The 18,996-nt window shown below is 40.2% G+C and overlaps 1 protein-coding gene across 1 annotated transcript in view; it reads left to right on the top strand.

The window, feature by feature from the left end:
- Positions 1–18,996, top strand: part of LOC122799287 (rab5 GDP/GTP exchange factor-like) — a 627,463-nt gene that overhangs the window by 555,781 nt on the left and 52,686 nt on the right. Inside the window, exon 8 of the mRNA XM_044068245.1 lies at positions 9,794–10,050. Within this exon, the coding sequence (XP_043924180.1) occupies positions 9,794–10,050 (257 nt within the window). The remainder of the gene's footprint in view (positions 1–9,793; positions 10,051–18,996) is intronic.

Genomic DNA, 18,996 nt, shown 5'->3' on the forward strand with positions numbered 1-18,996 from the left:
CTCCCCACCAGGGACATCCTGGAGGCTGCAACATGGACTTCTGTTCATACCTTCACCAAGCATTACCACCTGCCTATCTTCTCCAAAATCAGGGCAGGCATTGGCACGGCAGTCTTGCAGGGCATCCTAGCCAGCCCCAAGTCTTCTTGACTGCCTCCACCCTTTTCTTCAGCTTTGGGAATTAACCCAAGTGTGATGACTTCAACAGTGAAACACGAAGAACATAGTACAGTTGTGTACACTTACATAAATGTAGATGTTCTAGTGTATGCACTGTTGCAGTCCTGGTTTTCCACCCTCCATCTCTCTTGTCTTACTCTCTCTCTCTCTCTCTTCCTCTCTCCTTGCAGGGAATTTTTGATATTTACTTTCTACTGGTGGTGGTCTTCCACCATAACCTAGCTCCCTGTTTGGGGGCTCCTGGCAGTTGGGGCAAGGAAAACTGATGTAATGGCTTCGGCTGCCTGATTTTATACCAGTGACAATCTGCCATCAGTCCTGGAGCGACAGCAACTGACGCAGAAATACTAAACCTCTGGTATTTGGGCCAACTGAGGGCTACCCCTGGCAGGATAACCCAAGTGTGATGACTGTAACAGTGAATACACTCGAACATCTACATTTATGGTAAGTGTACACAACTGTACTTTCTCCACAGTTTGGCTCTCCAGTCTCCTCTATGCCTTTCCACCAACTCCCTTGATATCCCAGTTTCTAAAGAAAGCCAAAAGGTCAGAGAACTCAGTAATCCTCATTGCCCCTTTCTGGCCTTGACAAGTTTGGTTTCCCTTCCTTTGGCCTCATCTTCTTTGGGAACCATGGATACTGGACCCAGCTCCGGACCTGCTGTCCCATCCAGAGGGCATGGTACATCCGAGTGTCCGTCATCTCAAGCTCACAGCATGGCTTCTCCAATTCCCTTGATTGCCAGGCATGCATCCCTTTCCTCTCCTGTCCGTCAAATTATTACACCCCATCACAAACCTTCATCTAGGAAACTCTTAAGTAAATGGGAAAAATTTGAAAATTGGGCCCTTATGAACAAACTTGATCCTTATACGACCCCTGTTCAGAAGGTCTTGGATTTTTTAGTTACTGTCTATCAATCTGCTTCTTCTACCTCAACAGTTAAAGTTCATCTAGCAGCAATCTCGAATTTCCATATAGGATTTGAGGGGTCATCCTTTGTGTCACACAAACTTTGTAAAGCCTTTTTAAAGGAACTTCTAGTGTTAAGACCCCCATTCAAAGAACCAATTCCCCCTTGGGATCTAACTCTAGTTTGTCAGTCCCTTACTTTGTCCCCCTTCGAACCATCAGCTACTTGTGACTTAAAGTTTCCCAACTTTATTTTTAGTGGCCATCACATCTGCAAAAAGGGTATCTAAACTTCAGGCTCTGTCCTCCAAACCACCCTATATAATATTTCACAAGGACAGGGTTTCCCTTAGGACTAATCCATTCTTTTTACCAAAAGTAGTCTCAGAATCTAATAATGAATGAGACACTTCAACTTCCAGTCTTTTTCCCTAATTTTTCCAACAAAGGAGAGTACTTCCTTCATTTATTAAACGTTCACAGGCAGTTACGTTTTTATCTTCACAGAACAAAAGACTTCTGAAAATCTCATCAGTTGTTCATTTCATTTTCTACCCTTTCTTTATAATCCAGTTTCAAAGGTTACCTTGGCAAAATGGCTTAGAGACTGTATTATATTTATTTGTCAGTTGAATGGGCTCCATCCTTCATGCCCTGTTAAAGCTTAATCAACTAGAGCGGTAGCAACTTCTGCAGTTTTTCATGCCAGAGCCTCTTTAGATGACATTTGTGCAGCAGCCTCCTTATACCTTTTATCACTCATTACAAACCAGATTAGGTCTCCAGGGGATGGCCATCATTTGGTTCGATGGTGCTCAAGAACATTCTTCCGTGAGATCTCCCAAGATTTAGGTAGCTGGGGACTCTGTCCCACAGTCATGGATTACATGAAGATTGACAACATCAGATAAAGAAGTTATGTCTTACCATAACGGTCTATCTGTGTTGTTGATCTTCACTAATCCTTGACATCCCCTTCCTCCGTCCCCCAGCCTGAGACTCTTAGTGGATCGAATTCTTACAGGACTGGCTTCTTGTTATGGACACATATCTGGTCTGTTCTTCTTATAGGCTATTTGTCTGCCACTAATTTAGGCGAACTCGATCTGAGGTAATTTTGATAGGAGTATTATGGGTAAAAGCCTAGCTCGAGAGTTTGGGAGGTGCAAGCTGAAATAAACATCTGAGTTGGTTCCGAGGCTTGGAACTGAGCCCACAGTCGAGGATTAGTGAAGATCGACAACACAGATGGAACGTTATGGTAAGACATAACTTCCTTTTTTGGGAGTGTTGAGTTGTCAGACTTTAAAAATTCCCTACAGTGTACTCTGAAAGAAATATTGGGTGACCTAATGGGTATAACTAAGGAAATTATTTTTTGAGCTGGTATACATGTTCTGAGTTGCCTAGACATAGTAAAAGCTTAACTTTAATTCTGGTGGCTGCAAAAAAGCAATCAGTAGAAAATGGAAATCAAAGTGTAAACCAACTAAATTTGAAGTAGTGAATATTGTAACCGAGATAAAAGAACTGGAATTGGGATCTTTAGAAAGGGCAGGAGCAAATTACATCAGCTGGTTTGGCCTAGTAGTGCGTTGCTTTGACATAGAAAAAAATGGAAATTGTGGGAACAATACATGCAGAAAAATGTTTTAGAGGATGAGTGAGGTTTAAGAGAAGGCAGGGATTGATCAATTTATATAATGTTGGATTTTAATTGTATAAAAGCATATATGTGATAATATTTGTAATTGGGAATGTTAACATGTTTTTTTTATATAAATGTATGTTTGCATATGTCTCAAGTAATAATTCAATAAACGTGTTAAAAAAAAAACAGAAGTATGCTTAGGATTCTTGCTGCCTACTACAGTATCTTTGAAAGATTTTGTTGCCAAAGTATTGCTGTGGTCACAACACTGAAACTTCCTTAGTTGCTTTTTTAAATGACGTGAAGTGGAACTGTGATAATGGCATTGTTTCTGTAGCTGCATTTTTTTAAATTATCCAAAGCTTGAATTGTTTCTGTAACCGAATATGTTTATATGCAAATTTGCTTTATATTTCTTTATTGCTTTCTACAGTTGAAATACTGATAATGAAATTTTAGGTAGCAAAAGTGTGCGTGTGTGTGTGTGCGTGTGTGTGCGTGCGTGTGCGTGCGTGTGCGTGCGTGTGCGTGTGTGTGTGTGCGCGTGTGTGTGTGTGTGTGTTCTAAATGAATTCCGAAACCAGTATGTCTTGTCCACAGCATGGTAGGACATGCCAGACGAAACAGAAGAGGAGCACGGACTCTACTTTCAATCTGTTTCTGACTACAGCCTTGACAACTCACGGTATACTTTTTATTGCTTGGCTTTCACCAAATTCTCAATATAAAGTGTACAGTGGACTGTCAGGACAATGGCTAGAAGCAGACTGAACATGTAGAGTCCCTGCTGCAGAGCAGTTAAAATTATTGATGTTCTTCCATGTCACTGTTGCAATATACCTTACCAGAGGGATTCCCTGCCAAGGGTAACCCAATGTCTAGCCATTACAACAAAGCCTTACAGTTTTATAGATGTTGTACATCACACACATGCTGCCTGCTGAAGGAATAGGGCAATAAATGTGACATACGGATGTACATACTTCAGAACTTGTTTGCTGCCAGTCCAAACACCATCATTGATAATCAGTCTGAACACTCCTCCTCCTCCTGTGCTGGTTACAGAGCCATGTTTCATATAAGTACCTCATTGGGGTTTCTTATCCTCTCTTTTAATTTTGTTGGTTTACATTTCATCCAGAAAGGGAAAATCAGTGTGGGAGGCAGATTCCCCATAAGGATTATCACAAGCAGTGTGGTGCTTCTCACAACCATGCATAGTGTTCTGTCTGCCAAGAGTTTGTCCCTAAGACCCTTCTTAGTCGTTTCTCCTCTTTGTCCATTTACCTGGAGACCCAACATCTTAGGTTGTTGGTGCAGGGTGCTATGGCAGAATCTTCCCATCCCAAAGGTCAACTGACTGGCGAGTAACATAGGTCTGATTCGGCTGCTGTCCCATCCTCCCCTAGACATCTCTCTCAACACTGGTGAAAGCCCACAAGATTGCCCAGTTATGTCAGATTCCTCTGCGGTGACCCTATCAGAGGCCAGCATGGATCTGACCTCTCGCATGTCCTCAGCGGTGCTGCAGACATCTGCTCCGGATATTGAGGGGGAACCTTGACTGATTATTTCAGAAGTACCGAGGGGGATACCAAGGATACTAGTGTGGGAGGAAATTCCTGTTACATTGGTGGGGTGTAGGCAAGGGTTTGAACCTTCCAGGTTTTTAGGGCAGACATCCATCAAAAGAAAAAGCAAAAAAACAATCATGTTTCCCCTGCTCCTAAAGATCCTCAGCGTGAATGGTAGGATTTTACCCAGGTGTTATTTAATGCACTGATGGGCTTAAAACCTCCCCATGGAGTTTCTGTCCCTGTTCCTCTTTGGTCATCTACCCCACTTAAGAGGTCCAGACAGTAAGACTCCTCTGAAGAGGAATTGGATTCTGAGGAGGAGTCTTTGGCATATTCCTCTCAGATCCCTTCTTCCTTGGAATATGGCTGTGAGGAGGAAGACTCTATTAGCCCTTACTGTCCCTTGGAAGAACTATCTTTTAAGAATGCTATTTCTCGTATGATGGAATATTTTAAATGGGACTGTTGTCAGGTTTCTGACATTCAAAAGAGGTATTATCAGCTCCTGCAGATGGAGTCCCCTAAGCCTGCTGCTGTATCTCCAGTTTTGGCTGCCCTTCTAGATACTTTTTCAGCAGCCTCTGTGGCCCCACATTCTCAATCTCCAGACCCTAAGAAATCTGATTTTACACAGGTGCCTGATGAGTGTAAGTTCCGTTTCAAATGTCTTTCTGAAGACCATTTAATAGTGTCTATCTCTTCTTACAAACCCTTTAAGCTTTTTCTTCAAATAAGGAGAGTAGCGCTATGGAGCTGCTAGGCAAGAAAGTATATACTGCTGCCACTTTGGCCTTTTGAGCTATTAATTATCAGACTCATATGACCAGGTATGTTTTAGCCTTTCTTTCTCAGGCTTTCCAGGCTATGTCAGACCTCCCTGATTCTGAGGGGAAGGCCTTGTCCCTTTCTTTTCAGGTTCTCAAGTAGCTTGCCACTCTATTAAATGTAGTTATGATGCAGCTGATGCCTTGTTTAGGGCTGCTGCCTTTGGTACAGTTTTGAGACATTACTCTTGGCTTCATCTCCAGCCTTTGCATGATGATATTAAGGCCAAATTGTTGGATGCTCCTCTTGGTAATAAGAACCTGTTTTTCTGCAGCTGCTGACCTTTTTAAGTCTCTGCAGGATAAAGGTAAGGCCTTACAGGAATTGAAGCTTATTTTTCTCTCGTATTCCTAAGTTCCAGAGGAATTATCTGTCTAAACCTGCCTTTGTTTGCAGACAGCCTCACCCTCCTCCCAAAGGTAAGAAGGGTTCTGGGTGGGTTCCTCCTGCTAAGTCTAATCAGACTTAAGTCTAATCAGACTCCTACTTCTCAGAAACCTCCTTTTCTAGACAAGCCAGGTTCTATCTGACTATTTTTCTTCCCCTTTTCTTGAGTCCGCTCCCCTTATCCCCTTGTCTTTCCCTGTCCCTTACCAATTAGTTTGTCCATCATCCGGCAAGGATACTTCATGGTATGGAAATCCCGTGCTCCTTTTCTGGGCATCCCTCAACCTCCTCAGGAACAGCTGCTTCAGGACCTATTGGCCCAAGGCAAATCTCAAGCTATGTCCCATTTCCAGGAAGGGAAGCGTTTTTTTTTTTTTTTCAGGAATGTTTCTGGTTCCAAGGAAGGAAGGCACCTGTAGACCCAATCTGCACCTTTCTCAGCTCAGCACCTTTCTGAAGGTCCCTTCCTTTCAGATGTTATCCCTTCAGACCCTGTTCCTCTTCTGCCTCCTCAGATTTCTTGGTCTCCCTGAACCTCAAGAATGCTTATCTTCACATCCCTATTCATCCCCTTTTCAGGAAGTTTTTGCATTTCTATGTTTCTTCCTTGCATTTTCAGTTCTGTGCTTTGCTGACTTGCTTGTAACCAGGATCCACTTTCTGTGGAGATCCCTCTGGTTCTCTCTTATTTGTGTGAATTGTTCCATGCTGGGTTAGCATATTCTTCTCTTAAAGCTCACCTCACAGCTACTTCTGCTGGTCTGCCATTGACTGCTCCTCTTGCCTCTAGGTTTGAGGTCAAGCAATTTCTTAAAGGCATCCTTTGTATTAGGCCTTCCAAAACGCATAGTCCACCTTCCTTGGGACCTTAATTTTGTACTTGAAAATTTGACTCGGGTTCCTTTTAAGCCTGTAGCTTTCACTGCCGTGCAACATTATACATGGAATACTGTTCTTCTTTTGGCCCTTCAGCTAAGAGGGTGTCTGAACTCCAGGCTGTTATGGCTGTTCCTCTTTTATTTTTGGTTTTTCATAGAGCCAGGGTGTCTCTTCATATTGAGCCTTCTTTTATGCCCAAAGTGGTTAACATATCGTCTTTTAATCAGTCTGTTAATGTGCCCTTCTTTTTTCCTTCTCCACAGTCTGCTAGTGAGAAGGCTCTTCACACTTTTGATTTGCATAGACATCTCAGATATTATTTAGATAAGACTAATGCCAATCGCAAGTCTGAGCAGCTCTAGGTTTGGCTGTTTCTAAACAATCCATATCCTCGTGGATCTCTAATGCTATTTCTTTTTTTTACTCCTTTCATGGAAAAAGCCTTTCTGCTTCTGTAAAGGCTCATTCTACTAGGCTGTTGCTTCCTCTGGTGCTGTTTTCAAAGGACTTGAGGCTGCTACTTGGACCTCTGTCCATACCTTCACTAAGCATTACAAATTGGATGTTGTTTCCAGAGCTATCCTGCATGGGTTTCTTGAGGGCTCTTCTGGGCCTCCTCTTCCCAAGTTTCTTCTTGAGCTTTTGTCCTCTACCTTTGGTAAAGAATACTGCAGCAGTGATATGGAAGGACATAATACAGTTGTGTACAATTTTACCATAACAGTCCTTCATTTCACGGTTGCATTATTCGCTCCTTCCCTCCCCCCTTCCTGGCTCTGATCTTTTCCTTTTTCTCCTTCTGGATGCACATGCTCCTCCTACTTCCTAAGACTGTTGTTCCTCCTGGGGCTTTTCAGTTCTGAGGTATTTACATCCATATGTCACCTTCATGCCCTACACCTTGAGCAAGTAGCATATGTTTGACATTCAACATCTAAAATCGTAAGGCTTTGATATACTGGCCAGCCGTTGGACTACCCTTGATAGGGAATCCCATTGGTAAAGAATAGTGCAACAGTGAAGAGAAAAACATCTACTGTTATGGTAAGATTTTACACAGCTGTACTTTCACCACTGTGTAGTTTAAGTATTGCAGTGCTCGAAAACTACTATGAAACTAGTGTATTTTAATAATGTTGCTTGCTAATTCCTCGCTCCTTCTTTTCTGTAGTCATTCAGGTTCTTATATCACATGCCAACTGTATGAGTAGTGTACTTAAATTCAGTTGAAAGTGCTCCTCTCATCATAGCTATCAATCTGTTAGCACACAAAAATCTGGACAAAGCCAGATATAATGGGGGAACAGAGCCCCAAAAATAGGGACAAACTTTAAATATTGCTCTTGTAAACTTAAAAAGTTCTAGAATAAAAGATCTTGTATTGCCTTTTCTGAAGGATATGAAGTCTGAAACTGAATGCCAGCCTCACTGATTTGCCATAGAAATCCATAAAACCATCTTAGATTACATAAATTTAACCCTAGGAATTCTCCAATTTGTCCATACTGTGCAGATCAAACAGCGGATCTTCTTCATATGTTCTGGAGTTGTAAATGCGTATATAAACTTTGGAACTCTCTTAAAGTACAACTGCAAAAGATGGGTTATCAAAGTTCTACACTGTCATGGGAATTTATGATTCTACACATTCCTCCAAGAGAGCTTTCCAGATCGCAAACTATTATTTGTATGAATATTTTTTTGCTGATGAAACTCTATATAGCCACAAATTGGCTAGAACCACATAAGACATCATGGAATAATTTTAAGCTTGTGGCTATAAAACATATACTAGCACATAAATTACTTCTGAAACAAACTAACAAAAATATTAATAACCCGAAAATATGGGAAAAGGTCTTCAGTATTATATTAGCATGATACTGATTTTAGGAATATATTAAATATAGGAAGCATTTCATGTAGATATTATATAAATGGTTTGTAGTAGTTATAGTGTATTATGTGTGTGATGTTTATTGTATTTTTGTAATGTTTTTGGAAAATATATTTCAATAAAAATTTATTATGGAAAAAAAAAAGAAATCCATAAAACCACAAATTTTATGAGGAGCAGACCAAAAATATGAGGCAAAAATCTGGACAGCTCAGAGGTATGCCTCTCATTCAGATTTAGAATGGGGCATATAAAGGCAGTAACATAATCTATTTTTATATGAAATTTGTATGGAATTATTTTTATTGCAACTCCATCTGACACTTTGTACAATTCGTCATGTTTATGCTTCTTTTATCATAGTAACGAAATGTAAACAATTCCCCTTTCAGGTTACTAAGTGTCCCTTTGGACCACTGCTCCCCTTCCCAGCCTTAAACATCCTCCAGTACCCCTGAAAAACTTTAAATAAAGAAATATAAATTGTATAGTAAGTGAATGTTGCTGAATCATTTGGCATGCTGTGTTTTACTTCTACAGTGATTCCACAGGATACGTTATGACTGGGGCAACTTATCATATCAGGAGCAAAATTCATATTGTCAAACTCCACAAAGATTTGTTGTTTAATCATGGCATACAAAAATTCAGCTGAGAATGACCATTACGTACACACAATATTCAGATGCATTTCTGAAGTATACCAAAACATGTTTTTTATTTGAATCTCATATGAACAATTTGTAGTAAATGTGACCACTACTCACATACACGCACACACAGACGCACGCACACACAGACGCGCACACACACACGCACACAGTGCAAATATCATCTGTGTCTCATATTCTGTCAGGTAGAAGACTGTGATCGCTAATTATATGTCCATCACATTTTTTGTTTAATTTAAACAAAATTGCTTTAAGATTTCAGAAAAAGATATACAGGGGGTGCAAATTTGATATATTTGTTGCCACGTGCTTGGAGACAGAAGACCTCGCCCTTCAGACATGTGTAGTGGTCCATGTGTACACTTACAAATGCATAGCAAAACCTGCTTAATAAACCTCCCTTCATGTCTCATTACTGCTTAAGTAGTGTAAGTACTGAGCATTGTAAAAGCAGATAGGTTAACTATATTAATGGCATGTTAGAGAACAGAATGTGGTGCAACTGTTTATGGTAGGGCTGCAGTTGCCCACAGCTGGCATTTAATTTGTAGTTTTTGTGATATGGGAGATTGCATCACTAGTCAAAAGTCACAGAGAGCCATGATGGTTGAGACTTGAGAGGTTGTAGCAGATCAATAGCTAGTTCTGGTTTGCATTTTTTTGCCTGTTACGTAATCTGTGTAGAACATCATTTGCATACCTTTATGCATTTTTATATCTAAACTTGAAATTCTGTAAAATATTATTGCATGTCATGTCAGAAAAACACACTGTTGGCAAGTCTGATATATTTCTTTTCTACTGTCAGCAATTATTGAAATGGATTCCAAGCGTGCCCCACAGGATAAACTTTCCTGCATCTCCAGGTGTAGTAATTACATTTTCAAAGCCATCCAAGTCTCCAGGTCATCCCCTGCCACCGCTGATGATTTTCTCTCTTCACTGATTTATGTGGTTTTGAAGGCTAACCCCCCACGCCTGCAGTCTAACATTCAGTATATCACTCGATTTTGCCACCCTAATCGACTAATGATGGGACAAGCTGGGTACTGTTTCACAAATCTGGTAAGTGTAGAATAGTGGTCATAAATTTGTCTTAGGAATGAAACTGCAAAGTCAGATGGTTCTGTGGTGTAATGCTGAATGCAGTACTGAAGCAGGAATTTATACAGTGTGCCACCATTTTAACTTGTTTCCTTTCATAAATTGCAGGCAAATGTGTTGTGTTGTTCTAGTAGTAAAACTGGATGGCAGTGGTTGGAAAGCATGCTTTTGCCACGCATCACCACCTGCAGTTCCTGAACATGAATGAATCTTCGTTTAATGGTTGTTCTTGAAATATTTTATTGCAAAAAGCACAGTTTTTATGGAGTCTGTAATTCAAATGTGGTGGAATTAAGCAGCCAGAGGCCAGCTCTTCTGCCTCAGGAGGGAACCTACTGCTTTTTAGCCCTTGAGGGGGTACATCCGCAGGAAAGCTGCAGTGAGGGGATCAGCAGTACACATGTCGAGGTGTGTTTTAACACATGCTCCTCCCGGAGTCTGTTACTGCTTGGCAGTACTAGATACCACAAAATCAGAACAGTGCTTACCTAAAATGTGATGGATTTTGAGATCCCTCTGCCCAAATTTTCTTCCTCTTTCATGAGAATTATTAAATTGGAAAATGATGGGTAACACTAAAGTTGGTAAGATATGAGGTACCGGATGAAAGTGTGTAAGAAAAGGAGCATTTAGAGATATACCAAAACCATCAGGATCCAAGATATCTTATATTTTTGAATACCTTAAAGCCATCAGCCTGCAAGTTTCATCTTTGCACCCTTAGGAATATCTTACTAACTAAACAACAGCTGGCTTGCCTGTTTTCATTGTTCTGTTTGTTTTTTCTACACCTCCATCCTCTATTGACTGCTAGTCAGTTAATTCTCTCTCTTTGCTGGTAGTGAAGTCATAGATTTATTGGTATTCCAAAGCTACTGAGTCTTGTGACCATTTACATATACCCTCTCTAGGGCTGCACCTCCTTTCTCAGGGAGGGCCATATCAATCAATTCCAGAGTAAATTTGTGGAAACCCATCTAGTCATCTACGTTATGTTTAAAGGAAGATGTTGAGTTGCACTGCTTAACTTGCATAGGAAGTTTATTCCAGAGTTTAGGGAGGCAATAGGTTGTAAACCTGTCCCTCCACCCTGTTGTATTTATCTGTCAATGAAGATGTTAGGTCCCTGGTTCTACTACTGATGGAGCCACTGGACTTGTGGAGATACAAGAGATCCAGGACATCCGTGTCACTAATGGCAGAATAAGCAAGGCAAAGATCTCCCCAGAGGCATAGCTTGGCTAGGGTGAATGGGGCAACTGCCCTGACTGCAGAGTGTTTGGGGATATGATTGGAAGAGCCTGATTGATCTTCAGTGCTTAACCACTATCAACAATGAATGCCTGTATCGCATTTGCAGTAAGAACTGAAGCACTGTAGCACCATGCCTTTGGTGCATTACTGCCCTACCATTCATGAATCCTGGTACTACATTCATAGTAATAACTGAAGCTCCATGTATAAACTATACCAGCTGATTACTACAAATGTAGCATGCATTTATGCTACAGTTTAAAAGCAAAGGAAAACTTCTTTTTCTCCTTAACTTAAAGTTGAGAAGGACAGCACCAGGTGCAAGAATAGGTAGCTACACCTCTGATCTCCCCTCAAAAGTCTGTAAGACACTGAATAAAGAGATAGACTCCATCTCACATTCAGGTATAGTCGATGAACCCTCTGAGCTAAATATAAATACCTGTATAACTCATTAGATAGCAAATTGGCTCAGAAATGGAATCCAGGAAATAAAAGTGGGTATTTATACCTTCCCGGAAGACCTGTCATTAGTGGTATATCCCAGAGTTCAATGTTTGGGCCATTCCTCTTTAACATTTACTTCTCAGACGTGAAAACTAATGTTAAAGATTTGTGGCTGACCAAGTTTGCAGATGACTGCAAAGCTGGTGCCATCATAAACTTCCCAGTGGACACCAAGATCCTCCAAGAGGGCCTTTGCAAAACACATGGCTAGTGTCAAAACCATGGGCTAAAGCTAAATCTGAAGAAATGTGTAGTTGTATCCCTCTCTAACCTTGACTGCTCTTGTAACTATGACATTGACAACACACACCTGAAAACTGATCCCATAGTCAGGCCACTTACCTACTGTTGTAAGGAAGTCATTTTTCATTGCACAGCTTATATCTAAAGGTATGGCATCCAGAAACAGGGATGTAATTATTCATTGTACTTGGCACTCATTAGGTCAGTCATTGAATATAATGCCATTTTCGGTATGCACTTGTCCATACACTTGTCATACTTAGAATGACCACAGAACTACCTCACTAAGAAAATCAAGGGTCTAAAGCATGAAAACTATGTGGGCCATCTCAAAGCATTGTCCCTGTTCTCCTTATCAGACTGGCTACTGAGACGGCCTCTGTCTCACATATAGAGCTTCAGCAAACCCTATCCCGTCAGACCTTTTACACATTCAGAGGTCCAATGGTAGGATAAACACATGCTCAAGGGATCTCAATCTTTCCTACAACATAAATAGAACATGATGGAAGGACAGGTATTTCTCACACAAATCTCTGTTTCAATGGAATTTCCTTCCATTCCACATAAAGCAAAGTAATTCTCTTTCTCTGTTGAAACATAATTTGTACGAATGGATGGATAACCGCAAATTCAACTCTGGTTAACACCCTTGTCCCTCATTGATAGGGGCAGCATGTAAATGTCTCAACATATCCTTGTTCTGCCCATCTCTAGGTTATTTGTAAATGGACCCTACTTGGCAGTTCTTTCAGTCTGTCCTTGTCCTTGCACTGTATGACCTTCTCCAGGTCTCAGCCACACAGTGGGCTTAACCACCTCGTGTCTTTGGAATGGGCAAGCTAATGTCAGATGCCCACTCTCATCTCCCCCAGCCAGCACCTCAGTAATGAAGGAGCTACTGTCTTAGTCCACCCCTATGGGCTACACAGCCAGTTTGTGTCTGTTTATTTATCGCACTGTTGTCCTTAAAACACTGATAGTTAATTTGCAGAAATACCATGTCAGGGAGAAATAAAATTACTTATTGACTTAACTTTTGGTTAACTGAAGAAATAACATCATTAACTAGGGTAGTGCTGTAAGGCACCTAACCTGATTCCAAAGTATTATCTTACATTTGGATGCAACAGATTTAATGTTACTAAACTATAATGCTGATAAAAAATAACATCCACAGAAAGTAATGATAAAGTAGCTTGGAGAATGCAGTCCAAGTGAAGGCATACTGAATAAATGAGCAAACAATAATCCACTGAACCTTGTGATTAAGTACATGATACTGTATCTGAGTACTACAATAGAAGGATAGGATTATTCTGGTTAGGGGACAATTAAAACTGGCTGCTGACTAATGTAGCATGGAAGATAGTTGGCTTAAAACTGCATTGTCCAGATATGTCATTTAATGTTAACAGACAGCTCTGACGGTAAGGATTACTGACTCGGTAAGTAGGGAGGACTGAAACCAGCGTCATTGCTTACCTCACATTACAATAAGAAATGCATTAACTAGCTGTGGCCTTTCTCTGTGATAGAGAGGGAGGGAATGTGAATGGGGAGGACATGTGAGTGCTTACTATTGGCAGTTGGTGACTTTAAGCCAAGGAGGGGCTACATGACTGCACTATTGCCAATAGTAAAGTAGCCTACCAGCAGCAGTCCAGTCCTTTTGCATGCCAGAGCTTGTTTCTGAAAAACTTCATTTCAGACATAATAAGGTGGTTGAATAGATTCCAGTGTAGTCCATGAAACTCAACACTTAGTGTAAAAAAAAGTTTGGTCTTGACAGCATATGAAGCTGCTTATGAGCATACATGATATAATAAACACGTACTGTGGTGTCAGGTAAACTGCGTTGTATTTTATGTATTTACTTACTAACATTGTTGATTGGATAGGTGGGCTGTTCCTCAGACCATTTTCAGCAATGACCCAGGCCAGTTAGGCATTCACAGTTTACAACAGATAGTTATAGTTTTTATATTTGTATAATTCAAAGAAAGTGATGGGATCAAATTGCAGAGCAACAAAGATGTGATATTGTGAAGATACAATTACAGATAGTGTTGCATTATGAGGTGGTATACACTTTATAGAATAACAAAGAGCAGGACATAATACAAGAGATTAAAAGGGATGGAAAGTAGTATTTACATATTTCATCAGTTTTTTAATTATTTTGTCAATTAAAGGAGGTTATCTGCAAATATGAAATAACTGCCAGAGACCAATATTAGACATTGCCAAAAAATAGGCAATTGCAGCCAGTTGAAAGAAACAGAAGTAGCTGTTTCTTAAGTGTACTTAATTTCTGAAGTTTGCAGATACCTTGAAGTAGATACAGTGCTGATTTCTTTTTTTTTCTATATTGTCAACATGTGACCCAGCAGTTCATTCTGAACTGTTTTTGACATTCCTTTAAAAACAGTTGTAACTTTTATGTGTTCTGCCAACTTTTGATCTGTCTTGCAAGCTGCAGGTGAAATCTGCTAGTCTGTGGAACGTTCTTTCTTCAAATTCATCATGGCCTCTCAAAGATGCTACTTCTACAGCACACAGCTTGGTGCAGTTCGTTATAAGAGATGGATTATACTGGTTTTGTTCTACTTTTTTGTTGTGGTTTTCCACAGATAACTGGTAGCTATTAATTTAACTGAGACCTGATGTCTACAGTTCAAAACATTGCTAGACTCATTTGGTTATCAAGATATTTTGTTGACTGTTCATGTTTTCTCACCTGTTCTTCCATTCTGTTCATATCATTCACACCTTTTGAATTCCAAGCATCTTCTCCAGCAAAGAATATGCATTCAAAGCAGTACAAGGCATTTCTTTCCTCATACCCAATAGTTTAGGGGTGCTTCTCGTAGATTGTGTTGCTGAAGCTGCATGTGTATGTTTTGACCTACTTTTACTTTCAGACTCCATCTTGAGATCAGGTGTTGGTCTTCGATCTTGATTCTCCATTTCTCATCCAAAGTCAAGTCTCTAATATTAATAACTTTCAGGTAGCTCACAGTGACAGCCTGCTCATTCATTTTGGAGTTGTGGAGGTAATCCTGAAGTAAACACACTACAGAATTAGTGCTGCTGTGTACAAAATCAAGTATAGCTTAATATAAAGTTTAAGTTATCGAATACATATAGCGCGCACACATAATGCTTCATGTGTGACTATGAAGTTTGAACCCTGCTTATAACCAAAAAAGTTCTCCTGAATTTAATATATTCAGCATTTCACTTTTGATGCAGTGACAACACAATAGATGCATTTTGGATATAATGGGCTGCAGTCCACCACTCTGAGCAGAAGAGAAGGCATAGTCATATGTAAAGGAACTGAACAGAAAACTTTTCAACTTAGGTCTTTCTAATGTCCACTTAGGCCTGTTGGTGGACCCTATCAGGGCAAGGCTTCATATCTCTAAAACAGTTTCACATTTTCTAGTAACATTTTTTGGACATATTCTGGACATTTGGTTGTAATTCTCTACTCAGACTGTGCTTTTAAGTTTTCACTAAAAAATTAAAGAACTGCATTCCATGTTGTTACTAGCGACCAAGTTACACCTCTTGGGATGTTTTCCTTTGTTCTCCCTTTATTACCATGCCAGACACTGGAAATCCTCACCTTCGTGGGCACAAAACATTCCTAAAGTTAAAAAAGCAAAATATGCATGATTTTGTGTATTATGCATTTCAGGGACAAACATTGGTCTTAATTTTATAAAAGGAAAGTTATGTATGGTTTTATGTATTATGCATTTGCCCCCCCGAAAAGAAAAAGTAAAAATGTGCATGCTAGCTATGAACTGAATTTAAAGACATTTTCAGCTGGGGAGGTTGTGAAGTTACAATAGTAAAGTAACAAATTGGAAGCAAAACTAGAAAAATGAACCACAGTGTAGAAACTACAGATAGGGTTGCCACCTTTCTACTGTGCCATTTCCTGACAAACAAGCCCCGCCCCATGCACAATCAAACCACACCCATTCATTTTAATAGCCACACCCCTTTACTCCACCCTTCAGCATAATCACGGTGATGACAGACTAGAAAGACAGATCTACAGTCCAAGCATCTTATACAAATCATGTAATCATATATTCACTGTAACATCAAATGAGCTAAGCTTTGGTATAGATGGTATACCCTAGAAAACACAGATAAAAGGTAAACAGTTGTGATGACAAACTAGACAAAAAAGCTACATTTAAGCCTCACTATACTACGAAGACTGTACACCCTAGAAAGACACCCTAGGAAGAAACACAGGTCAAGGTAAACATCACGGTGATGACAGACTAGAAAGACAGATCTACAGTCCAAGCATCTTATACAAATCATGAAGTCATTATACATTCACTGCAACCAAGTCCAAAACCAGATTAGAAACTGTTCTAGTTAATCACCACATGTTGAACATCTAGATAGTTACACACATCTTGTCACCATCAATGAATGAGATAGTGCCAGCACAGCTAGTGAATTAATATAAATTTAATATTTAAAAAATTCACTAGTAGCTGTGCTGGCAATATTTCATTCCCTTATCACACTAATCTTTGAAAATCTACCTTAATTCCAAAAAATCCATTAAAAAAAAATCCACTTACCTCTAGAAAAATCAGCAGCAGGGCTACTAAAACAAGCTCTCAGCAGCAGAACAGAACAGGCAGCTAAAGGGCCAGCAAGCAGGGGAACACACCACCACCCAGTCCACAGCACTTCTCCTCCAGCAAGCAAGGCAAGCAGCAGGGCTAAGGCAATCCTTCCAGGCAGCAGGGCTTCCAGGCAGGGCTTCCAAGCAGGCAGGGCTTCCAGGCAGGGCTTCCAAGCAGGCAGGGCTTCCAGGCAGGGCTTCCAAGCAGGCAGGGCTTCCAGGCAGGGCTTCCAAGCAGGCAGGGCTTCCAGGCAGGGCTTCCAAGCAGGCAGGGCTTCCAAGCAGGCAGGGCTTCCAGGCAGGGCTTCCAGGCAGGCAGGGCTTCCAGGCAGCAGGCAATCCACTGAAGACGATGTCCAAGGCTCCAAGCAAGAATTTCAGATCTTAAGCAGCACCCTTTGTACTACAAAAGTAAAAGGTAAAAACTTATGCTGACTGAAGCACCGCTTTATATTCTTAAATTTTCGCGGGCTTTGCAGGGCTTTTACTACTAACTCTACGTGTTGATTGGCTGCTTGCTGCACGAGCCTCGTCTGCAGCAAGCAGCCAATCAACGAGAGTCCAAGACGGGTCACGGGAATGTTTTTTTTTTTTTTTTAATACGCGCTGACGAGCCTGACGCTATTTCCGGACTCCGATTACAAGAACCGGAGAACCGGAGTGCCCTACTGATTTCCGGGCACTCCGGAAAAAAAACGGAGGGGTGGCAACGCTAACTACAGATCTTACTATATCTATGAAGTGACAATGGTCTTCCATAAATGTTACAGTGATGATAGCTTTTGACACCTAGCAAGAGAGGGGGAGGTCTCGATTTTTTTTAAGGGTTTTCAGCTTTAACACTTTTTTCGCCACTTTTATAATGAAGAAAATTTAAGTGGAGTAAAACTTTTACATATTTACAATAAATACATGTAACAGTAATTCAATAAGAAACATCTTTGATGTTTGTCTTGGCTTTTACAGATCAGCATCTTAAAAACCCTGTGACACACATTACTGTTGCTTCATTTTCTTCAGCCTGTCCACAGCATTGCAGTACTTAAAAAGTGAGAAATAACACTACCCAGGCCCACAACAGTTTCACCTTACAATTGTGTCCTGTGGGGTTACTTTTTCAGGAAGTATAGTCTCTCACGAACCAGTGTGATTCGATCCAACAACCTCTGCCTCCCAGATTGCTAGGATTACAGGCGCACATCACACACCCAGCAAAGAATTAGTAATCAAACAGCTAGAGATGACTTGTCCAGCAACAAGCAAACCTCTCTTATATGAATCAAAGCAAATATGTGTGTGTGGGTGTGTGTGTGTGTTTATGTATGTAACTCTTTCCATACATATATATATATATATATATATATATATATATATATATATATTTATATATATATATATATATTTATATATATTTATATATATATTTATATAGATATATATATATATATTTATATATATTTATATATATTTATATATATATTTATATATATATATATATATATATATATATATATTCACTTCGGAAGCTCGAAATACTGAAATCTCAAATTTCAGTATCTCGAGCCCAAGAAAGCCAAATCCAAATAATAGCGAAAGTTTAGAAGTGCGAAATTCAAAACCTCAAATACCAGAGGTTTTGAATTTTGCACTTCTAAAGTTCCGCTATGGTGATGTATTCAGGTAAGTGTGTGTGTTAAGTAGTTTGGGCAGGAGCTGTGGTGTGTGTCAGTGTGTTTTGTTGCTGTGATGTGTGTGCGCGAAGAGAAAGTAGCTTGTGTGGTGGTGTTTTGTGTGTGTTTGTATGTAGTGTGACCTCGGAGTGAGAATATTTAAGTAGGGGGGGTGGGAGGTGCAGGGGGGCTTGCCCCCCTGCTTTCGTATAGTAGAATGATTGTGTGTGTTTGTGTAGTGGATGGTGTGTGTGTGTGTGTGTGTGTGTGTGTGTGTGTGTGTGTGTGTGTGTGTGTGTGTGTGTGTGTGTGTGTGTGTGGTAAAACCGTGAAATTCAAAACTTCTGGTATTCAAGGTTTTAAATTTCACGGGTTTTAGTTTTCATTGTTTTGTGGATTCCACTTCTTGGGCCTGAGATACTGAAATTCGAGATTTCAGTATTTCGAGCTTCTGAAGTGAATCCATATATATATATATGTATATGTATATATATATATCAGTTGTGCATTGTGAGGCATTGACACAGTCTTACACCCATAGCCCTCCACAGAATAGCCGCATTTGTT

Source organism: Protopterus annectens, chromosome 4.part0 (assembly GCF_019279795.1).
Source record: "Protopterus annectens isolate FY-2018-M chromosome 4.part0, PAN1.0, whole genome shotgun sequence".
Lineage (NCBI taxonomy): Eukaryota > Metazoa > Chordata > Ceratodontiformes > Protopteridae > Protopterus > Protopterus annectens.